At 60.4% G+C, this 24,156-nt stretch overlaps 1 protein-coding gene across 14 annotated transcripts in view; it reads right to left on the bottom strand.

The window, feature by feature from the left end:
* SHISAL1 (shisa like 1) overlaps positions 1-24,156 on the bottom strand; it is a 143,914-nt gene that overhangs the window by 63,559 nt on the left and 56,199 nt on the right. For 2 of the 14 annotated variants that reach the window (XM_085024982.1, XM_085024981.1), the window contains exon 1: positions 15,804-15,899. The exons of 2 other annotated variants lie outside the window; for them this stretch is intronic. In XM_085024982.1, coding sequence (XP_084881108.1) covers positions 15,804-15,810 — 7 coding nt within the window. In that variant the 5' untranslated portion in view covers positions 15,811-15,899. Of the gene's footprint in view, positions 1-14,110; positions 14,407-14,537; positions 14,721-15,396; positions 15,455-15,803; positions 16,141-17,732; positions 18,135-24,156 lie in introns of those variants that run through there. 10 more of the 14 variants (XM_005663743.4, XM_085024983.1, XM_085024987.1 and 7 more) reach the window with 8 other exon arrangements.

Below are 24,156 nucleotides of genomic sequence, written 5' to 3'. Positions count from 1 at the left end.
CTGTCTCCGGGCGGAGCCCCAGCCTCCCCCGGGGAGCCCCAGCCACGCCAGCCCTTCCAGTACGTGTGCTCATAAGCTCTGGGTGATTCACCATCCACATAAACTGGTCATGAAAGGTCCTCCTGTGTCAGCAGTGTGCCTGGCCAGGTGGACGCACACCGGGGCAGGTCGCCTGACCTCGAGGAGGCTCAGCTTCCAGCCTCTAAGTGGGTTCCCGCCCCTCCCCCTCTCCCAGGTCACAGGAAGATGAGAGAATGAAAAGGTGTGCCAGGGCAGGGGGGTACCCCAGATCGTGCCCAGGGTGATGTCCAGTGATTTGGGGGTGGCAGCATGGATCTCTGCCCCGAGGGGGAGATGACACCAAACAGATGCTGGTAATGGAACACACCACCGACTGCAGATGTGGGGGGAGCAGACCCCCTGCCAGGTGCCAGGTGCTCTCAGCCGTGCCCTGGACACCCTGACCTCCTGTGATCACGTGCCCCGAGCCCGAGGGCGACGGCACGCCGACTTGACTTGCCGAGGCATCGCTGGCGCTAACGGCGGACCCGGGTGTGGAACCCAGATACCAACAGACCAAGCCAAGTAACCCAGCTGGGGCAGGGTGTCCCCTGGGACGTGTTCCTGGGGTGAGGTGCCTGGGTCAAGGGTGCAGCATGCACCAGAGGAAGAGGGAAAGAACCCGAGTTTATCAGCTCAGACCTTCGAGAAGCAAGGGACGCTCCGACCCTCGGTTTTCTCTCCTAAGCGGGGAGGTGTTCAGAGTAGGATGAGATGAACGGACCCTGTCAGGAGAGCCCTGGAGGGGCTGGGCCGGGGCTGCCTGGCTGCCGCCCACCCCCCACTCAGGAGCTGCTTAGAGATGGAGCTGCTTAGAGATGCGAGATCTTGGCCCCCTGGGATCTGTTGCATCAGAACCAGAGTGGGGGCGAGGAATTTGCATTGTACCAGCCTTCCAGGGGATTCTGACGCACGCGCACGAATGAGCGCCCCTGAGTGAGGTCAGGGATTGGAAAATGTTTCCAGGAAGGGCCAGACAGTCAACATCACGGGCTTCGTGGGCCCAGAGGTCTCGTGGCACTGATTCCACTCCGCCGTTACAGCAGGAAAGCAGCCCTCGACACCGCATATGGACTGCAAGGTGGAGGCTGTGTCCCAATAAAACTTTATTCACAAAACCAGGCAACCCAGTTTTCTAAGCCCTGAGATAGGGCTTTGGGACCCAAAGTACAGTCAGTCCGCAGCCTGTGTGGCAGCATCTCCTGGGAGCCCACAGGGCCTTGCCTGCTGCCGCCCAGGCCACGTGCTAACCTGTCCACGCTCAGGGAGCAGGGAGTAAGTGCTCCAAGCAGCTCGCAAGCCCTGCGGCTTCCTCTGGGCCTGAAAAGGGGGGCTGGGGTGGTGGGGGAGCTGGGAGAGGGGCTGCCGAGCCAGCCTAACAAACCATGGCACCAACGCGGCTAATTGGAAGCAGCTGCTGTTGCAACCAGAGACTTGTCAGCTGTGATTAAGCGAAGTTGCCTTTAGGCCAATCAACTTCAAAATTATGCAAATAGGGCCGCAGCAGAGACCACAGGGACAGCGAGGAGACGGCTCCCCCCCATCCCCGCCCCCAGCCTGGCACTCTTACCCCCCCACCCCCGATGGCTGGCCTGGAGGGCCCACAGCCACACGTCTCCCCTGGACCCGGCTCCGCTTCTGCAGGTTAACCAGCCCCCGGCCCACACTCTCTGTAATTGGCACCAAAGCCGCTGAGCAGAGCGGGAGGTGAACCAGGAGCTACCCAGAGCCAGGCCGGGCCCCCCGACCCCTTCTTGATACGCAGTAGTTATGCCAATAGTCAGCCACCCTGGCCTTCAGTGGGCTGGGCCTCCCCGGTGGCAATAGCTGAAGAGGACACCCGCCAGCTCTTGCAGGCTCCGCCGTGACCAGTGACCTCCTGCTCACTTCCCCTCCTGGGGCGCCAGCGCCCCACATCCGCACCTCGAACTCAGCTCTTCAGTCATCCTCACCCCTTCAGCTTTGCTGCCTCTCTCTGCGGCCCCCTCCCATGCCCATGTCCCAGGAAGCACGGGGGGTCAGGCCCTGCCTTGGCGTGAGTGGCAGTTGCTGGGGGAAGGGGAAGACCCCTCTCACGCCTGTCCCTGGTCTCAGAGGATGGCGGTGTCACACGTCTCAGGAGATGCGTGGGAAGCCCTGCTCTCTGCCCACCTGGAGGGGAGGCCCCCATGGCCAGGCCCTGCTGTCAGGTGTCTGGTTAGAGGCTGGGCCCTGAGCCATCTCACGGGCACCTTTCTCTTCCGGTCAGATCCCCCCTCTCCCCAGCCTGGGGGACGCCCGCCAGCCCATCCTCCCTTTTAATCCCACTTTTGTGCTGTCCTCCCCCAACTGGTGACCCACACTGCTTCTGGAAACAAAAGAATCACGAATAAACGCGTCTGCAGGCGGGCAAGAGTGGCCGAGTGGCCGGAGCCCTCAACGGTCCTGCATGTGGGGGGGCGACACCGGCCCCCTGACATTGAAGGTGCTTTAGAGGAAGCAGGGAGCAACGGGCAGGGCGCAGGCCCCTGCTGGAGGGAAAGCTCCGCCCACAGGCTGACCCCGCCCCGCCCAGCAGGGGAGGGCCCTGCCTACCCTGGGGCAGAGCAGGTGCCAGGGGGCTGAGCCTTTATCACAGCGGACCCTGGGGCCCATCATAGCAGACTTCCTCCTTCTCAAAAATGAGCACTGCTTATGATGCAGAGAAAATTGCTAAATTTTACATTCTCGGCTGACATCTAGGTAAACAGTATTATGGAGGTCTAATTAGTGGGCCGCTCTGGGGGATGCGGGCTCCAAAATTTCTGGGGAATAGAGAGGGAACATGAAAAAGCCTTTGTGAAAGAGCCCTGTCGACAGGAAACCGGCTCAGAACTCGGATGTGAGGACGCGACCTGGCAGGGAGGTGGGTGCTGGGCCCGGGCCGGGCAGAAGGCACCACAGCGGAGGACAGTGGGCAAGCAGGCCTGGGGGAGGGGACACCGTTGCCCTGAGACCCTGGACCCGCCACTTAGCCTCTCTGGGCCCCTCCCCATCAAGCGGGGTGCTAACCCCGGCCTCACGTGGATGGTCAGTAAACAGCGGTCAGCCTCTACCTGGCCGGGGGTCTGCTTGGAGCTGTCACGTATGTTCCTTTAGCTGAGTCACCCATGATGCTGAGCAGTGGTGGGGGAGGTGATGAGCCTCAGATGAGGCCATGAAGGCCCAGAGAGGGTGTTGTTTGCGGGGGGGCGGGGGGGGGTCCACACAGCTCATACACAGCTGACTTTGGACTAGCAGCCGGGTGGCTAGAATCTCAGCACAGAGCTCCTTCTACGAGGCCAAGCTGGCCTCGCCCGGCACCCTCCGCACCCCCACCCCCGGCGTGGCTAAGGGGAGGCATGAGGGCATGCTGGGCTCACAGGGCCCTCCGGGCTGTGGCATCACCCCCCTTCTCAGCAGGGGGACCTGCCTTGGTGCCCTGGATGGGAGCCCAGGGGCTCCAAGGCGCAGATGCAGAAACCAAGCAAGAGTGAAAGGGTATCTAATACCTGGCCTTCCACACCCCGGAAACGGGAGAAAGAGGCGATTCTTGAGCACTTACTGTGTGCCCGACCCCAGGATGGGCATTTGACAAATCTCACCGCCTTTATTTTTTTCCTTATTTTTGGCCAGGCCCACGGCATGTGGAAGTTCCCAGACCGGGGATCGAACCTGCATCCCAGCAGCAACCCAAGCCGCTGCAGTGGAATCTGTAACCCCACTGGGAACGCCAAATATCATCTCCTTTAATTAAAAAAAAAAAAAACCACACAAAAAAAACGCGGAGCGGGGGCGGGGGGGTGGGGACTACTGCTCCAAGACTCAGAGGAGTTGTCACCTGCCCAAGGTCACACAGGTGCTGAGCTAACAGGATTTGGGCCCAAGCTGGTCCAGTTTCCAAGTCAAGGTTCTTTCTGGGTATTTGGGGAGGAAGCGGTTGGGGGGGGCTGCCACGCCCCCAAACCAAACCACTGGGAATCTCCCCCTCTCCCAAAGCCTGGGGGAAACAGAAGATGCTCTGGGCATCAGCTGGAGCCTGCCCCGTCTCCCACGCACAGGACTTCCTGGCAGATGATCCAGCCCCTGGGTGAACTCCTCCGGAACTCCATTTCCCACAACCCCCTCCCCTGGGGAAGCTGGTGGGGGGGGGGATCCTCACTCCTGCCTCCCTCATCCCCGCCCCCGCCCCCGCCCCCCGGGTCTGGCCCCACACTGAATAAGCTTGGTTTATAACAATCAGCATTTGGCTCCGGTGGTGAAAGACCCCACGCAGGACTTGTGTCGGGGGTAACAGAAAGCATCTCAGGCGTGGGACCCCTCCCCACCCCGCCCCGGGTCTCAGACCTGGCTCCTGGCCCCTGGCCCCCGGCACGGGTGTGGGAGAAATTCAGGTCTGGGGGTCACCGCTCTGGTTCCAATCCCAGCTCCGCCACCAACAAACACGTGACCATGAGTAGGTCACTTCATTCCAAGCCTCTGTTCCATCCTGCCTCCCTCCCTCCCACCCACCTTCAGGCAGGAAACATACAGGCACCTACTAGGTGCCAACTCTAGGCCCTGAGGATACAGGAGTGAAAGGCAGGCACACCTGGTCCTTGGCATGGAGGCGCCTTGGTCTGCAGGGCAGGGGGTGGGGGCCTCTCTGTGCCACCCCACCCACTGTCTGCAAAAGAGACTCCCCCCCGCCCCGCGGCCCATCTTATATGCCCTGGTCTGGGGCCCCTGCAGAATGTTGGCTCCTGGAGGCTGAAGCCAGGGGGCTGCCCCTCTGAGAGCCCTGGTTGCCCAGCTGGCACCGAGCGCTGAGGAGCAGGTGGCCAGGCGTGGGGGTACGAGTGGGCCGGGGCCGTGGCAGAGCGGGCAGCGAGGAGGGGAGAGGCCCTGGCCACGGCCTCGGACAGTCCACAAATAAACTCCAGCTCATCCCTCTTCCCAACTGAGAGAGAAAATAGCTTTCACACTATATTTTCTGATTTTTTTTTTCACTTCACTGCTGCTAAATCGATCCAGAACAGATTGTCCAATTGTTTGAATTTCAGGAGGAAAGTCTTCTAATCTTCCCCTGGTCCTGCCCAGAATTCTGCCAGGTCTCCTCCTGGAGACCCCACTTCTCAGCCAGGCCCCAGCTGGACCTACAGGTGACAGGCAGGGGCTCGCCCAGGAGCGGTGGATCTGCATATGCCCAGACACACCGGAAGAAAGGCTTTCCCAGAAAGGACCAAACTCGCCCAGCACTGCGGCAGCCTGGGAGCCTGGGTGGAACTGGAGGCTACGAGCTGCCTCCCTCTCCGGTCGGGAAAGTACTCTGGGTGCCGGATGAGCCACACAGCCCCGGTCACTGTGATGTACTGTCATTCTCCCTGCGGACCACAGTTGTAGGGCAAACAGGTGTCATCTGGGGCACCTATAGGATCGGCTGGTTGGGCCTGCCAGGGGGGCTGGGCTGGGGCACATCCTGACTCCAGGCCGTGGTGAATCGATTAGTAATGTCTGCCCCAGGCACAGCACTGGCTGCTGGTGGTCCTTAAGCCCCGTGCCTACCACCCTGAGCCTACAAAGTCCCAGCTCCTTAGCCAGCCAGTGGCCTTGGAGATCAAGCCACTGCTCACTTCTAAAGGCTCACTGGCACAGCTTTCCACAAACAGCACAGGACAGCCATGCTGTCCAGAAGTTTCTCAAACGTCTTCCTCTAGGCTCCATCTGCATTGCTCCCTCTGCCTCGATCTCCCCCACCCCTTACTCCTTGACCCGGTCAACTCACCCTCCATGGGTGCCACCTCCTCTGGGAAGGCCTCCTTGATCTGCGGCCCTGTCCCCGCCCCGGGCGGAAGTGCTCCCCTGTCCTCTGTTCCATGTGGTCCCTTACGTGGGACTCGGACCCCAGGCAGAGAGGTGAGTAGTCCCAGGGTCCCTGCAGACCTGGGAGCCCCACAAGGGCAGGCCCCGGGTGCGGTCTCGGGAGAGAAGGACCACAGGCCACACACCCAGGTCAACGGCTGGCCCGCTCCTGTTTGCCCTTGGAGGCGGCCGCAGGCGACAGCAGAAACCAGACTCCAGATCTTAAAGACCCCACTGCCTTCCAGCCCCAGGGCCAGACGACGAGGGGGCAGCCCTGGTGCAGAGTCTCACCAGCACCCAGGGGGCTTGCCTCCCACCCCTCCCCCCTCTCCAGCAAAGAGAAGGCATGCAAACAACAGTGACCAGTGAGTGGTGACTGCCTCCGTGACCCTCACCCGGACGCACGGTAGGGGGGCTGCTGTGGACCCCTGTTGCAGAGGAAGAAGCGGAGGCAGAGAGGCTGGAGGTGGCTGCACACGCCACACAGAGAGGAGGGGTGGGCACAGGAGTGTGGTGACCCGTGCCCCCACGCCAGCGCCCCCTCCTGACCAAGGAGGGTATTCTGCCTTCCTCCACCCACCGTGGGAAGATCCAAATCCCGGCTTTGCTTCCTAGTGGCTGTGCGCCCCCCCCCAGGGGGGTAGGGCACGTCCCCACTCTGAGCCTCAGGTGGCAACGGTAACCCATCCCTGCTCAGGCGTGTTCCAAGGATTAAACCAGGTGGGTTGTGCAAAGTACCCAGGACAGGGCTGGGTGAGGACAAGAGGGCCAGCAGGTCAGGGCTCTGGGGGCCTTGGGCAGGTTGGATGTGCCCTTCCCTGACCCTGTGCCCGGCCCCCGCCTCGGGAAGGAGTCGGGTGGCTCACAGGTGGGGGCTTCATTCTGCCTGCACCTGGCCTCCCCCGGCTCGAAAGCCTCCCTGCAACCTGCCATGCACCATCCACCATGTGGGGCCCAAACACCTCGTCCGATTTCCCGTGCACTTTATAAACCACAGACCACGAAACACCTCGTCCGATTTCCCGTGCACTTTATAAACCACAGACCACGCTCCACGCACCATCTCTGCACGTCACCACGCCCCCAGGGGAAGAGAGCGTTCTCCTGCGTCTTGGAGGAGGAAACAGAGGGCCAGAGACTCACGGGAACTTGCCTGCCCCAAAGAGGAGGCAGCCCCAGACTGAGCTCAACTCTGTCCAGCTCCCAAACCCAACTGTTGGGGCCACCAAGCAACCTGGGTCCCCAGACTTGGGCCATCTGGAAGGGGGACAAGTGTTCGTGCAGAGAAGAGACCACATCTGGCTACAAAACTCAATTGACCTCATGGTTCATGGCGCTCCAGGAGAAGCCTCCACCCCCATCCTCGGGCCCCTTCCTGAGCTTCTCTGATCTTAGGCTTTCGATGTTTCCTGACAGCTGTCACTCACTCATTCATTCACTCACTCACCCATCCACCCACCCCACCCATCCATCCATCCATCTACTCATCTACATCCGTCAGTTCAACCCAACCACCCACGAGTCTATCCATCCACCCACGCATCCATCACGCCCTCATTCATAACCTGTCCAAGGCAGGTCTGAGCCAGAAGCTGACGACAGAGCTAAACCAGGAACAAGGCAGAGAGACGCTCCGCTGCTTCCGCGGCCCCTGGGTGTTCCTGCCACGAATGTGGTCATAGGGACAGGGATGACGTTTTATTTGCTGAGCACATACGATGTGCCAGGCTCGGCAGCAAACATGTTCCTTGAAACAACTCTTTCACTTCTTGCAAGAACCCTGTGAGGCATTTTTAGATGAAGAAACTGGCGCTCAGAGAAGGGATGTAACTTGCCCGAGGTCACACAGCTATTAGGGGTGGAGGCTGGGATTCAAATCCCGACAGCCCCTCCGGAGGAGCTCGGGGATGATAAATGATGGTTATTGCTGTAGTTAATCCAGGACCCTGGAGGGTTACGACCCATACCTTTAATCCTCGTAACCGCCTTTATAAGGTACTATTATTATTATCATCATCATTAATATCACCAAGCTTATTTTGAAAATGAGGACACTACGGTTCAGACAGTGAAGTCAAACAGCCCAACACTGACCACAGGGAGAGGGTGGAGCTGGGGTGTGGACCGAGGCAGGTGAGCTCCAGAGCTGGCTCCCTTGGGGTTGCCATGGCACCGAGCAGGCGCCAGAGCAGTCCAATGGCACACCTGATCCGTTTCCTCACCCGGTCAACATCCACGGCCCTGGAATCCTCTGCGCTGGGGGTTCTGGGCTGATGAGGTTTGGCTCCTGCCTGGCTACTTCTTGGAAGGGCTGGAGCCATAGCAACCAAGGAACAGCAAAGTTCTTTCTGATGCAGCAATAAGACAGCCAGCGGATGTGTTTGGGAATACACACCCTGTGCTACCTAAGCTGCCAATTCACCTTATCTGTTTGCACAATAACCCATTTCACAGATGAGGCAACTGAGGCTCAGAGGGTCGGTAACTTGCCCAGGGCCACAGAGTTAGGAACAAGAAGAGGGAAGACGTGTCCTGGGCGGAGCCCGGAGCGCAGCCTCCGTGATCCCAGGCTGCTCCTGAGGGATCTGGGCCAGGAGCTTCCCTGCAGCTGGGCCTGTTGCCCTGGTGACGGGCATGGCTCATTCCCCAAAGGCCTCACGGTCCCAGGGATCAGATTCCGGGCAGCTACACTCAGATGACGCCATATTCCCGATCTGCTCCCTGAAAAATCTAAACAACCAAGCCCTGAGGGAGCAAGCCTGTGGGGACGGGGAGTCGGGGGCAGTGGCGTGCCCGACTCCCGCCGAGTGGAGGCTGGACTGCACTGTCCCGGCCTCCAGGGCTCAGTGACGATGACAAGCTTCCTGCAAAGGAGCAGGGAGAGGCTCCATCCTCCCATTCTCTGGATGCAGAGACTGAGGCTCAGGGCCAGCAATTCTAGCCTAGGCACCCTGGGACCGCTGACCTGAGGCCCAGCCCGTGCTGTGGCGGCGGCGGAGGAGCAGGGCTCAGGTGGAGGGAGAGAGGGGACCTTCCAGACTTTGGTGGTAGTGCCTGTAATCCTTTGACTTAATTTCTAGACTTTCCATTTAGCAGCCTGCTAGCCCATCAGAGCCCATCTGATCCAGAGCTTCGGGCGTCAGGGCTCCGACCAGGACCCTCTCTCTGGACTCTTGTTCTCCTTAGGAGACACAAGGGCTGGCCTCGGGGCTCCAACAGGCTCTGCACCAAAGGAAACTGCAAGCGTTAAAATCCAAAGATGCCACTGGGAGGCCGTGCCTGTCTGACACCCACTTGAAGACTTTCCTCAGGCTGCTCCTCTGCCTGAATGCCCCCTGCCCCCTTCTGCCTGGCAGACTCCTATCCACCCTTCAAGACCCGAGCCAAAAGGCCAAAAGGTACCTCCTCCAGGAAGCCAGCCCTTCCTGACCCCGCAGGCAGGGCAGGACCTTGCAGATGTCTGTTTCCCCTCTGTTCTCCTGGCCCCAACGAACACACAGAAAAGCCCATCAGGGCAAGGTGCTGTTTTAATCGTCTCTTGTCCCCCCTGGGCCTGGCACGGTGTCCAGCACAGGGTAGGTGCCCCAGAAACGCAGAATGAGCAAACGCTTAAATGCGTTTTCTGTGGGTCTGCAAATCCAGCTGCGTGGGGACGATGCTGCCGACAAAGGAAAGGAGCCCAAAGTGAAAAGCAAAACCAGCCTTCAGGAACCTGCTCAGGGAGCCGTGGCGGATGTTCTCACGCTGGGTTATGGAAGGAATTTGCCTTTATTTTTAATTTGTGGCAATATCGAAGACAGCGGCACTTTATTTTCAGCCCATCATGCGCCGAGGAGCTTCGAATCTGGCGCAGGAGACCAACTTTCCCAGCCCAATTTCCCCGTGCAAATCTCCCGGCCACGGCAGAGCGGCCGTCTCCACCCTCCGCCCGGCATCTCTCTGAGGCTTGCCAGGAAGGAATAATCAGATTATGTAGCTGGGTTTTAAAAGATCACGGTTTGTCTCATTTTCCAGGGAAGTGTGAATCAAAAAAAAAAAAAAAAAAAAAAATTTTTTTTTCCTCCCAGGGCTCTGTTAAGAGCTTCCAGAACTTAATTCAGTGTTAAATGGGTGTAATTTGGGAAACTCATGTATTATTTCTTAATTTCTGGCAGGCGCGTTTGCACGCATCTGCTGGGGTAGGGGTGCGTGCGGACTGATGGGCGGTGATGGGACTGGGTGTGCCCCAGACACGGCAGGACGGGGCAGCCTGTGGAGAACACGCAGAGCCAACGCTCCATTCATGTCTGATGGCCGGAAATATGGGACAGGAGGCATTTGCATCTCATCTCTCAGCTTCTGCTCTTCCGCTTGGATGGCCGGGGAGGGAGAGAGTCTGAAGCCTTTTCCTGATGGGCGAGACTGGCAGCTTTTAGGGCAAATTGCACCATCCCAGGAGTGTGTGCCCCCTCCCTCGCCCCGGGCAGCGGCCACAGAGGCCCCCCCAGGTCCGCATCATATCACCAACGTCCTTGGCCTTCAAGGCCGCTCAGTTCCCCGTGGCCTTGAGCCCACCACCAGCCTGCTCTGGGCCTCAGTGTTCCCATCCGCACACGGGTAGGTGGACAAGCTTCAAGCTCCCTCTCAGGCCCATAGGACGTCCTGCCTTCGTAAGACAGCGCCGCACGTGGGCCTTGGGGCTGCTGGGGTCCCCGCCTTTATCTGCCCCTCCCCCCAGCTACAGCGCCCTGCTCCAGCACAACCAGCAGACAGGCACCAGGCCTCTGCATTGCTGGCTGAGGAAAAGCCAGACTCAGAGGCAAGGGCTTGGCGGGTGATGGTGACATCCAGATGCCCAGAGAAGGCCCTCTGGACAATTCCCAACCTGGTCACAGCTAAGGGGGAAAGGAAGGAGCAGCTTGCCCCAAGTGGGCCCACCTGCAGCACGGGAGGGGGTACACTGGTGGTACCAGGACGGCCACTGTCTCAGCTAAGCAGCTACTTAGTCATAGAGTCAGTCATCAAACAGATCCTCAGCCCTGGTCATGTCTAGGCAGGGAGCTCCCTGAGGGCAGGTCTGAGGAGGCTTCTTTACCTTCCTGGGGGAGGCGGAGGCTCAAACACCAGAGAAGGGGGTCAGGGAGTGGGTGCGCTGGAGAACAGAAGCAGGGAAGGAAGAAAGGGAGGGGGAGGAGGGAGGAGAGATGGTACCTCTCCCCTGCCAGGCTCTGTGCAGGGCGAGGCCGACACCAGCAGGCTGGGTGGCACCTGGTGTCCCCAGGACAGCGTGGCCCAGAGTGGGCAGGGCCTCTGGTCACCCTCCTCACTTTCACTGGCTCCAGATGTTCAGGACCCCACCTTACAGAAGAGCGTTTAGGAAATAAAGCCCCATGGTTCTTAGTGGTTGACTCCTGCTTCAGTAACTTCTAGAAAGAGTGGCTCAGTGGCTCTGGGAGAGCTGGGGATGGACTCTGAGTTCATTCTAAGATCAATATAAATCTGTTGCATGACTCAGGGGAGAAGCTTAAAGCAAGAGGCCGAGTTAACAGAGGTAGAGCCTCCCCAAGAAGGGAGGTGATGTCTTTCATCTGAGCATAAAACTGGCCACACCCTGTGTCCGCCCAGAAGAGAATAAAGAGAACAAGGACTGGGGTGTGAGACTCAAAAGACCCTGACCTGCATGGGCTCACTGCACCGGCGTCTAAAGAGCCACTGTGGTCGCCGGCAGGCAGGCAGCAGCCGGGCCCCAGGTGGCAGCGTGCAGTGGTGAGGAACTGGGTTATTCCTAACCTCTCTGCACCTGTTTTCTCAGCAGTATGACATAGTCACCAGCTCACAGGGGCTGGTGTGTGGACTAAATGAGATGATGGGCTCGGGGCGTGCTCAGCACGGTGCCTGGCGCACAGTAGGCTTCTGGACTTTCACTGTCAAGTGCGATCCTTACGCTTGTGTCGGCGAAGTCATTTAATAGATTTGGACAGTTGAGGCAGCCAGATCTGGCTTCCACTTTCCCCTCCTAGACGCCAAGGTCCCAGAGAGCTGGAAACTGGACGTGTGCTGTCCTTTCTTCCAAACCTCCCTCTGCCCACCCCCATCATGGGCTCCCACCCACGGCCACGGGAGCATCCAAGCTCCGAAGCTGGCCATCTTCCCCTCTGCCCTGCCCCAACCCTGCTGTGAACCCACACCTGCCCCCCTTGCCCCGGCCCGGCTCCAGCTGCGCCATCTCCCCCTGCCGGCCCCCTCCAGGCCCCCCCCATCCACGAGATGCCTCCCTCCCTCCCGCTGCGTGTCTGCCTCTTCGCCCAGGACACCTCTGCTTCTCCCTTTCTCTGGCTGATTCATGCCTGCCCTCCGGACCAGGCTTCCCCAGCCCGGAACCCGCCTCGGGCTCTCTGGGCAGAGGCTCCCCACCTGTGCGCGCCCCCAAGCTCTGCTTCCCCCAGACAGGGCTTGTCCAGGGCTGTTTTCCTTAAGAGCTGCCAAGGGCAGAGCAGGTGCCCTTCAGCAGCAGACATGGGGTCTCGCAGCGCAGGAAGAAGAGAAGAGAGTGAAGGAATGAATAAACACATGGGTAGATGACAGGGACCGAGGGAGCGGCTCTCGGCCCGTGTCTGGCTCGCCCTGATCTCTCTCTCGGGACAGGCCTCACTCCCTTCCTCCTTCACTCAAAGATCTCAGCAGCACGGGCCCTGCCCCCATCCCCGCTGTCCTGTCCATGAGCTCCGGCTGGTGGCCTGGGGAGAGTGGGGATAGGGGACACGTGCACACACGGCTCCAAGCCCACCTGTTCCCCCACCTCCCCCTGCCCCGCAATGCAATACCTCCAGATGCCTGAGACAGAGTCGGGAATTCAGGGTGATGGTGACAGTAAAGAGAGGGGCAGCGACCCCTCCCTGGCGCTTTCAACTTGAGCCCCGAGGGGCAGGGGCTGCCTGGCTGCAGCGAACTTTCTGGCCCCCTCCTGCTCCTGCTTCTGCTCCACATTCACCCCCAGCCAGGACAGGCACAGCGAACCGTGTCTCTGGAAAGATGGACGCGTGCAGGGAGGTGTCCTGCCCTGAGCGGTCCCCGACCTGGGGGAACTCCCAACCCTGGGCAACCCTGACCGGCATGGGGACTGTCCTGGCTGACACCAGAGACAGAGGCTGGGCTGCCTGCTTCCCTGCCACCTGCAGACCACCCGACAGGTGACGGAACAAGAGGTGACGGGGGTGGGGGGAGCTCCCCTTCACCTGGTCTGAACCCAACCTGCTGCCTTAACAGTATTTCAATTGCAGCCCAGAGTGAGATTCAGGGGACTCCAGTGATAAAGACACACTGGGGTCCAGGCCCTTATTCTACAGACTAGGAAACAGGCCCAGAGAAGGGCAGGCAGCTGCCTCGGGTCACACAGTCAGGAGTCATGAGGCTTTCTCCATGTGACCTCGCAGCAACCTTCAGAGGTGGGAATGGCACCCATGCTACTTTACAGATGGAGAAACACAGGCTCAGAGGGGTCAAGCGCCTTGCTCAAGGTCACACAGCCAGGAAAGAGAGGGCTGGAGGCCCAGCTGTGAGTCCTGGCACAATGCACTTTCTGCTCTTGCCATCCTGGTCTGGGCTTTCTTGGGCAGGAGGAGCAGCCACTAAGCCAAGGGATAACAGAGGCAGGCCAGACATAAAGAGGCCCACAGACACACTCCCGGGCAGATTATATAAGCCCCCTCCCCGCCAGGGGCGCCACCAGGCAACCCACACAGGGCACCAGACCCAGGCAGAGGGCCTGGCCCACCAGCAGGCATCCCCGCTCTCTAAAGAGATGACAGTTGGAGGCGCCAGGACGCGCTGGCTTTTTTTCTCCTTTTTGGTTTCCCCTGGCTGAGTAACAAATACTAATGCTAATAATGATAATAATAATTATAATAAATATAACCTGAAGACGCGTGGGGTCTCGTTGCCATGGCAACCGCTGGCGCTAAGGCGCTTCGGAGGCCGCCGCCGGGCCCCCCTCCCCAGGCACGGGATCAATACTGATTCGGCCCCAGGAGGCGGTGGCGGTTCCACTGGGGCCACGCGGCGGGTGGGGGACGAGGGGCACGCACTTGGAGGGGCCTTCTTGGTTGCCGGCGCCGCGCAGCCGGGACCCCCGGAACCGGCCAGGTCCCCAGCGTGGCTCTGAAACCCTGCCCGGAGCGCACGGGGCTCCCGGCTAGCTCCGCTCCCTGACGGGTCCTCGGACGCCGGTCCCCACCTTGGACGCGGATGCAGGTTCCAGCCGCCGCGTCCCTGCACGACGAGCCCTGGACCGCTCCTCGGACCCGGGCCCAGTACTCTCCAAGGTTCAGCGAGCCCAACCTTGCTAAGCCCTGTCGCGGACTCCAACACCAGGGCACCAGCTGTCCGACACGGCTCCTGGCTCCAAGGCTTTCCCCTCGGAGTCCCTTTCCACGGCACCCCGGACCCCCGATGCACCGAACCCGCCTCTCCCGGGGAGCCCACTCCTCCCCGCCCGGGGCGCCCTCACCCCTTCTCCGGAGCCCGGGCGCCAAAGACCCGCCCCCCACTTGCGAGACCTTCCTCCACCCGGAGCTCCGCCCCGACCCCTTCCCCCGCTTCCCCAGCGCTCGGACCCCGGCCCGGCGCGCCCCTCCCCCGCGCGGCCCCCGCGCGCCACTCACCTCGTGCCCGCCGCCCGCTCGCTCCTCGTTCCGCCGCCGGGAACCGGCGCCCGCGGGGCTGAGCCGCCGGCCGGGCCGGGGGGGCGCCCACGCCCCCGCGGTGCCCCCGCCGCCGCCGCCGCAACAGTTGTCCCGGCTCCGGGGACCGCGGGGACTCGGGGCGCCCGCTTCTAGGCGCGCGGGGCGCGGGTTCGGGCTGGGGCTGGGGCTCCGGCTCGCGGACCGGCCGCCGGCCGCCTGCCCCGCCGGCCGCCCCGCCGCGCGCCCGCCGCTACTGGGCGGCCCGCGCCGCCCGCCGGCCCGCCGGCCCCGAGCCCCGCGCCGCGCCCGCCGCTGCCGCCGCCGCCGCCGCCGCCGCGCTCATGCTCGCCGCCGCCGCCGCCGCGGTGCCCACTTCACTCTTTGCCGCTCGCCGCTCGCCCTCTGCTGCCCCCTCTCCCCGCTCGCGGCGCCCAGCCGTCCTGCCCTCGCCGCCGCCGCCGCCGCCGCCGCCGCGCCGCGCTCCCTCCCCAGCGCCCGCGGCGCCCTCCTCTCGCTCCCTCTCTCTTCCCTCTCGCTCCCTCTCTCTCTCCCCTCCTCATTTTTTTCTTTCGCAATCTCTTTTCCTCCCCTCTCGCGCGCTCGCTCCCCGTGTTTCCCTTTTGCATTCTCTTCCCTCCTCCCTTTGGTGCCTCATTCTTTCTTCTCACTTTCTCCCCTTTTTCTTTCCTTCCTCCCTCACCCCTTCGCTTCTTCCCTTTTCCGCCCTCCTCCCTTTTCCCCTTTCTTCCTCCGGTTCCTCCCTCTCTCCGTCCCTTCCTCTTTCTCTCCTCCTCCATCTCGGATTCGCGGGCCCCCCGGCTCCCCCGCACACACTCACCTGCCTCCCTGGCGGCTCCCCAGCCCTCCGTCCGCCAGGCCGGCTGCGGGGCGCCCCCAGCCCCTCCCCGCGGGAACGCAGACCCCTCCTGCCAGGTGGCCGCTGTCCTCGCAGCCCCTCGCGCCGCCTGCCTGCCGCTGGGGGGCCCCACCTGCCGCGCGCCTCCCCCGGGGCGCCCGCCGAGCAAGACATTCCTTCTCACCCGCCCCTGGTGGGGGGTGGGGGTGGTCAGGGTCAGGGTCAGGCTGCGGTGGGGGATCCATCACACCAGACAAGATCCTTTGTCCGGTTTCCAACCGGAAAGCCTCGACGCCCCCCACCCCCGTGACTGCGTGGGTGGGCTCCCCTCTCGCGTTCTGGCCCCCTTCTCTCCACCCCTCCTCCCCAGCCCCCCTCCCCCATTTCACCTCTCATCTGCCAGCTGTACCAGCCTCCGTGTGGCTTCCAGCTAGGGAGCCAGGCGCAGGAAGCGTGTTTCCCCACTTTCCGCCCCTACCTGTCCCTGGCCCCGGTGACCTCTGGTGATAAAGTAGATCATGGGGGGAGGGGGGGCCCTGCACCCTCTTCAAAGGCCCCGCAGAGGGAATGGCACTGAGGACGGTTTATCATCTGGTCATTCAGGGGGAGTCGATTCCTCCGGTGCAAACTCCATCAGTCTCCCACATCCCTGGATCTGGCTCCACTTTCACAAACCTTGATTAAATCGCCCCACACACCGGGCCGAGCCCTTCCTACGCTTAATTTACTTCTTCCTCACCATGGCGTCCAGTAGTGGCTTCCCTGTTTCACAGCTGAGGCCACCGAGGCTCAGAGAGGTTAGGGCACCTGCCCTGAGCCACACAGCAGCCCAGGCACCGGAGCGGGGCGCCAGCCCAGAAGATGCCCACCCTCTGGCCAACTTCCTAGCCCAGGCTCCCTGCCTCCCTAAAGAGGGCACAGCAGCATCTCCCCCCGGAGCTGTTTCGAAGATTAAATGAGGCGGGGTACTTGAAGCACGTCCCGCAGATCCTACAAATGCTCCGAAGAAAGGGATCCATGATCATTCTGTGGGATGATGGCAGCCGAGGACCAGAGAGGGGAAGAAACACGTGAAGGGCCCTGCGATGGAGGTGCGTGGGGCTCGGGTTGAGAGGGGACCATCCTCTGAGCTCCCAGCAGGCAGAGGCTGTGTCTGGGGTGTCTTGGAGGCCAGATGGTATGTGGGGGGTGTGGATGTGTGTATGCGGTGTGTGTTCATCTGGGAGGGAGCTGTGTGCCTGTGTGGCACTTTCAGGACCTGTTGAAAAGCCTCCGGTTCAGGAGGGTCCCCCCCACCGCCCCCATCTGTCCCATGAATGAGCAGGGCCCTGGGTCTGTCCCAGGGCTGGGGCTAGGGCTGGGTGACCACAAGAGATGTTAAACCTCCATGAACCCTGATTTTCTGCAGGCCAGAACCCAATCGCCCCTTCCTGGCATTCAAAGCCCTGTCCCCCTGAGGCTCAGCCCCCCTTTCCAGCCCCTTCTGCAGCCACATCGAGCCTGCTGGTCACTGGGGTTCCCCTTGGTGGTCCCTAAATGAACTCATGAAATCTCCATCACTTGCCTGCATGTGCTGAGCGGGGCTGCCCTCCCTGTGCTCCGGCTCCGAGCACCTTCCCTTCCCCACAGTCAGGCTCTCCTACGTGGGACAGAGCCACTTTGCCTCCCTGAGCCTCAGTTTCCTCATCTGCAAAATGGGATGATTCCATCACTGCAGAGGGTCTGTATCAAATGAGAGGCTGTATCAAACAGGAAAGAGTCCTGTCCATCATCCCAAATAAGTGAGACCTTTGATCTGCCTCGCTGTCCCTTGTGTCCTTCCAGCAGATCGCAGAGGGGGCAGGAAAATGCGTGGGCTTTGGACCTGGTCGGCTTTGGGGTTGCATCTCAGCTTGGCCACTCACCAGCAGTGTGACCGTGGGCAAGTTTGCACCTCTCAACTCCTGAGGCTGCCACAACCAACACGCACAAACTCGGGGGCTGCAAACAACTCATAGGTATTTTCTTACAGTTCTGGAGGCCAGAAATGCCCAAATCGGTTTCACGGGGCTGAAGATGTGGGTAGGGTGGCCCCCCTCGGAGGTTCTAGGGGAGAATTTTTCCAGCTCCTGGCGGCTGCCAGCATCCTTGGCTTGTGGCTGCGTCACGCCAACCTTCAAGGCCAGCATCTCTGCACCTCTCTCTGCCCCATCTTCACATGGTCTGCTCCTGTGTGTGTCTGGACCCCCCTGCTCCCTCAGAAACACACTTGTGATGGCCTTGGGAGCCTGCAGATAATTCAGGACAACTGTGCATCTCAAGATTCTTACCGTCCTTACCTTTCTCCTATAGGCATGAAGGTAAGATGCTCGCTCCCAGAGTTGGGCTCCCAGGGTTAGGCTCCCAGGCGCTGCGCATCTGTGGGATCGGGGCACTTAGGACCCCTGGAGAATTAGGTGAGACTGGCATGAAGGCCAGCATCCTGGATCCATTTGGCAAACGTTTTTGTGTCTCCACCGCGGGCCCCACTGGCGGAGAGGTGGAGGCAGCCCCCCCCCCCGCCCCCCGGGGGGGCGCAGATAACTACCCAGCCCGCCTGGGAAACGTGAGCTCTCGTTTCTGAGCACCTACTGTGAGCCGCGCTGGGGGCTCCGGCTTGGCGTCGCCTTTAATCCCTTCCCTATTTACTATGTCTCTGCCTTCGTGCGGGAGGCCTGCTCCCCCGCAATCGCTGCTCACCCGGGCGGGCGGGCGGGCGGCCTGGCAGATGACTCACCGCTCTCTCCCTCCGCTTCTCCGCGGAGGGCAGCCTTTTCAAAGGGCTGGCTGGGGAGGGAGCTAAATTTAAAGCCAGGCTTCCCGAGAAGATCACCTGCCACGTCAAAATTGTTGTCATTTAATTAGAAGGTGGGAGCTGCCAAGGTCCACATCGAAAGCCCCTTTGGGAAGGGGGACGGGGGACGCGTGTGGCTGAGACTCTGGGGGGGCGGGGGGCGGAGCCTCGACCAGCGGGGGCCCCCAGCCGCTGCATCGTCATCCCCACCTCCCTTGGGGAGCAGCCCCCGCCCGCCCAAAGACCCCCTCCCATCCCTCCTTCTCCCTCTGCACCCCAAGATCGCAGGGTTCCAAGTCCCCAGTTCCCAAATGCAAGACGTCAGGAACTGGAGCTCAAGTCCCCCCCCACCAGATCATCCACAGAGGATGTGGCCAGGCTGGGCTTTGAACTGCTGGCCTGGCTTGGGGCTCGTGTTCTGGGCCAAACGGACGCTCAAGGAGGTGGATGGAGGGGGTGGACGAGCTGCTCACCTCTTTCCTGAGCCAGTTTCCTTCTCAATCCCAAGGGGCTCAAGTCCCCAGGCTGCGGCCTGCCTGCCCTGTCTTCCTGGGAGCAGACAGGTCCTGAGCAGGGGAGACTGGGCCCAGGGCCCCATCCCGCCCCCTGAGGCCTGTTAGGTCCCAGCCACCCCTGTGCCCTTGCTGCTCCCGTTCTCCCCACTAGCCGTGGGAGCCACATGGAGAAGCAAAGCCACGGCCTCCCAGTGGCTGCAGGGCCGGGTCACATGGAGGAAGCGTGGCTTTGGAGCCTGAGCACTGAGCTGGCACCCCGCGGTGGCCTGGGCTGTGCTCTCAGCCTCCAGGTGCTCTTCTGTAAGAAGTGAGTCTTGTCTGCTCCAGGCCAGGCACGTAGTAGGTGATCAGTGTGTGGAAGCAACTGCTGTTGTCCTGGAGATTCGGGAAACCAGATGGGACAAGCAGATGCTCTGGCCCAGAAACCTCCCCAAGGCCTGACACACCACACTGACACCAACTTGGGCCGAGCAAGGGGCTATCAACTCACGGTGGTGGGGAGCTCCTTGCTCCTGCCTGCCTCCCGCCTGGCCACAAGACGTGACACGGTTTCCACCCTGGCCCTGGCAGGAGGTCTGGCAGAACCATTCACAGCCCTCAGAGCCCAGAGACAGGGCTTCTGTCTGCATCAAAATGGCACTTGGCAGACCCAGACCCAGGAGGACCCCATCGCCTTCCCCGGGCACTTGTTACTCTGCTGTGGCCAAAGAGGTTTCACAGATCTAATTAAGGTTATTAATCACTTGATGAGTAAGATCAGGAGATTAGGAGATTATCTGGTGTGCCAGTCGCTCGAGCTCTTTTTTTTTATAACCAGTTTTTTAAAAAAATTACTCAATGAATTTTATGACATTTATAGTTGTACAACAATCATCACAAGCAAATTTTATAACATTTCCACCCCAAACCCTCCGTGCATGCCCCCACCCTCCAACTTCTTTTGTCTTTTTAGGGCCACATCTGTGGCATATGAAGGTTCCCAGGCTAGGGGTCAAATCAGAGCTGCCACTGCCTGCCTACACCACAGCCGTAGCAACACCGGATCTGAGCTGCCTCTGGGACCTACACTGTAGCTTGTGGCAACACCAGATCCTCAACCCACTGAGCAAGGCCAGGGATCAAACCCGCATCCTCATGGACACTATGTCAGGTCCTTAACCCACGGAGCCACACTGGGAACTCCCTCAAGCTCTTTAAAAGCAGAGTTTTCTCCAGCTGGCAACAGAAGAGGAAGCCCAAGACATGCCAGCACAAGGAGGGATTGGACTTCAGGGAGGCTCTGAGATGGGAGGGGCTCAGGGCAAAGAGGTGAGAGCCTGTCCCAGCCAACACTCGGGAGGAAAGGGGGGTGCTCAGTCCTGCAGCCATCAGGAGCTGCGTTCTGCCAGCACCCTGGAGCCTGGAGTCTCCTCAGACTCTCCCCTTAGGAGCCCAGCTCAGCCGATGCCTTGATTTCTACCTTGTGAGACCCTAAGCAGAAGACTCGCAAAGCTTCCCTGGCTCTGACCCACTAGGAACCCACTAGAACTGTGAGATAATAAATGGATGTTTCTTTTTCTTTTTAGAGCCATACCTGCGGTATATGGAAGTTCCCAGGCTAGGGGTCAAATTGGAGCTGCAGCTGCCAGCCTACACCACAGCCACAGCTCATTCAGCTGGCAGTAGACTCTGTGCTCAGTCACGACTGGCTTTTGGGACCTGGGTCGCAGGGCAGAGCCCGTGACCCTGGTTAGGCAGCCCCCACCTGTCTGGCTGCCTGCCAGCCACAGCCTGTTCACCTGTCAACATCTGTGATGAATCAGAACCTCCGAAGGCTCACTGTCATTGTCACAGCTTCCAAGGTGAGGAGCCAGGGACACAGGTGAGGCGCCGTGACACCGGCTCACAGGTGGCAGGAGGAGCTGGAGAAGGGGAGAACCCCTGCATCCCGGTCCCTGGGCTCAAATCCAGGGCTCCCCGCATGCCAGCTGGTGGCCTTGGGGGGATTGATTCACCTGCCAAAGGGATGAGGGCCGGCTGCCTCATGGGGGGTCAGGGGGCACAGCCCGAGGCTGATGGCTGAAGGCATACCTCTGGGGCGCTCACTCCCACCCCAAACCTTTGGGCATCGGCTTCTATGAATGGTGACGGCATCTGTGCCCTGTGTCCATCCTGGGTTTGGTTCGGCCGCAGCTGGCGGCTCTCACAGCCGTGCTGCTGCAGCATCTCAGCATCTCAAACCCAGCCTGCAGGTGATGAGAATATGATGCAAATTGGTAGGTTGAGCCAAGCACCCCAAGCTAGAGGCCTCATTTCCACGCAGCCCAGCCTTCCCCACGACAGCGCCGCCCCCCGGGAATAATCCTCCTGACGACAACGATAAGCAGGATGATGGGCACGCGCAGAGCTTTTCACCCGCTGGCCACACTCATTTACTCCTGGGTGGGGGGCACGCCCGCAGGAGCAGGGCCGGGGAGCCACCCTCGTCTCAGAGCTGCAGGGACGGGGCCCAGAGAGGTCGTGGAGTGGACCTGAGCTCACCCAGCTCGTGTGAGGCAGGCTTGGGGCAGAAACGCAGGGACTCTTTCTACCGCCCTGACAGCCCCTTCTCAGAAGCCCTCGTCTACGGGCTTTGGCCCAGCAAGGCCCCGGACAGGTCACCTAACCTCTCTGGGATGAGGATCTACTGTTTCTCTCGAATTAGGGGACAGCCACTTGGGTAGGAAGTATACCTTCCCCCACTCTACCTGGGTGAGCGCCTAGTAAGGCTAAGGTAATATGTGCTTATCTGAAGCCAAGGCGAGGCTGCCCCTGCTGGGGGCTCCGTGCCCCACGGTGTTCCTTAGGAGGTCCCCCGGAATCCTCAGGACCATCCTGGGAGTTGCTTCTATGCATTCCTATTGACCGATGGTGAACAGGCCCAGAGAGGTTAAGTGCCTCCCCTAGAGTCACACAGCCAGGAAGTGGTAGAGGTAGGATTTGAACCTGTCCCTCCCCTGACCCCGCCCCGGGCCTGAGCTCTTGACCTTGATGCAATTAGGAGCAGGGCAGAGGGCCCTGGAAGGAGAAGAGCATCCTGACTCTGCTTCCCCCGGGCCTCCATTTCCCCACCTGCTCCTTCTCACTGCTGGCCAGGCCCCTGTGGCTCAGATAGTGTGAGACCCTGGTGCATGCAGCCCAGCACTGGCTCCCTGTGGGTTTAGCCCAGCTGTTGGGAGGCAGGTTGTCTGGAGTTTAACAGATCAGGGCCCCGTAGCCAGGGCTGGAATTCCAGGCTTCTTTGATTTTGCTGAGGGGCCTCTCCCAATATTGTTGATGGCTTGGCTGGGCCTCACAGAGTGACCTTTGTTACTGCAAAATCTCCTACGTCCACGGAGTCCAGGCAAAGAGGAGCCTTTGGTGGTGGGTTCCAGCATCTGTCTGAATTCTATTCCGGGGAGGTGCGCGGCTGTGAGTGAGCCGGCCCTGGCCTGGGTTGCAGGGTGGAGCCCGTGACCCTGGCCAGGTGGCCCCCGCCTGTCTGGCTGCCTGCCAGCCACAGCCTGTTCACCGCTCAACATCTGGGATGAGTCAGAACCTCCGAAGGCTCAGGGGGCCTGATGGAAAGCGGCTGGAGTGCTTTCAGCCACAGCCTGGGACACCCTGCAGCCCTGTCTGAGGGCTCCCCTGGCTGACCAGGGCCAGGCAAACCCTGGTTCCTTTGAAAGAAGAGAAAGGAAAAGAACTCCAGCTTCCAGAGACTGGATTGATGTGCTTCATGCAGGCCTGGGGCTTTGCCAAGGTTTTCTCATGAGCCCCGCGAGCCATGTTATTTTTGCACCATTTCAGCTGTGGCTAGGAAGGATCAGAGAGGTTAAGTACTTTGCCCGGGGTCACACAGCAGTTCCGTGGAAGCTGCTGCCTGCCCTGTATTAGCTTTCCAAGTTCAGCACCGTTTATACCATTTACGTCATGTGTTTGATCAGAGAAAATATGGCCCCACTTTGGTGTCTAGCAGGTACCTTTGTCTCAGCGCTGCCCCCAGACCCAGACCACCTGAGAGGCCAAGCCCTCTGCCGTCAGTTTTGCTCTAAGGCCTCCCCAGAACAGGATGCCTGGTACTGGAGCTCAGCCAAAGAGAGGATGGGCTGCTTTCTGCCCCAGAGCACCATGGGAATATCCGGGGATATCACCTACAGAAACAGAACCCCAGAACTGTAGTTCCCATTGTGACTCAGCGGGTTAAGAACTCGACACAGTCTCTGTGAGGGCATAGGTTCCATCCCTGGCCATGCCTGGGGAGTTAAGGATCTGGCGTTGCCATAAGCTGTGGCATAGTTCACAGATGAAGCTCGGATCTGGTGTGGCTGCAGCATAGCCCCCAGCTGCAACTCCAGTTTGGCCCCTGGCCTGGAAACTTCCATGTGCTGCAAGTGCGGCCCTGAAAAAAAACCTAGAACCCCGGCAGAATGACCTTCCAAGGTCAGCAGCTGTGAGCCGTCATTGCAGATGAGGAAACTGAAAGGTCCAGTGACTTGCCCAAGGTCACCTACACATTAAGCCTTCTTGCCACCTTAATGTCCTATCTTATGTGAAAATTACAAACGATGCCCCAGCTTCAGCGTCAGGCTCTCGGTCTTTCTTGCATCAGAACTTGTTTCCTTTCTGAGTCTTGATTTCCTCATCTTTGAAATGGGGACAACCATTCCTACCTCTCAGGGACCCTGATAAGTGGTTGGCTGAGGCCATATGACTAAGGGCCTTAGCCCACAGGCCTCTACTCGGCTCTCCCTCCCCCCCGTGGGTACCTAGAGTCTGGTGTTTACCGAGCATAAGAACAGATACTAGGTCTCGAGCACCTGCTGTGTGTGAGGCGATACACTGGGCCCTTGACGTCATCAGCATCATAAAAGCAATACGGCCAAGGTCTTGGAGCCCTGGGTTCTATGCATCTGACAAGCATCGTGCCTGTTAACGTGATGGGGCAGCCCTCACGTCCGTTTCACAGCCAAAGAAACCGGGGCTGGGAAGTCACTTTCCTGAGGCTCCTCGAACAGGTCTGCCTAACCCTGGAGCCCAGCTCTCAAACCTGGGCCAGAACCTCTGTCAGAAAAGCTGAGGGCTCTCCTCCACCCATAAGCCCCCCTCCCCACCTCTGAGCCCACCTGGGGAGGAAGGAGGAAGGCGGGTCATTGACAAACGCAGGGGAAGTGGGCTGGATGTAGATGGGCAAGAGCTGCTGGGTACCACCCAGAGGTGGCGCTCGCAGAGCTGCTGGTCCTGCCCCCAGATCTACAGCAGGGGGTCGGTGCTGTGAACCAAGGGGCCCATCTGTGTGGGAACCCTGCCCTTGATGATGGGACTCACACCTTTATCCGTCGCCAGATGTCATGGCTTCATCTGCAGAGCCCCCAGGACCCTCCTCGTCCAGCCCCTCAGCGCTCCTCCTGGTGTCCA

The sequence above is a fragment of the Sus scrofa genome, chromosome 5 (assembly GCF_054392235.1).
Source record: "Sus scrofa isolate SSC_HxYL_T2T_F1_AM1 chromosome 5, Sscrofa_HxYL_maternal_Yorkshire_Landrace_v2.0, whole genome shotgun sequence".
Classification (NCBI taxonomy): Eukaryota; Metazoa; Chordata; class Mammalia; order Artiodactyla; family Suidae; genus Sus; species Sus scrofa.
This window is presented reverse-complemented; position numbering and strand designations above follow the sequence as displayed.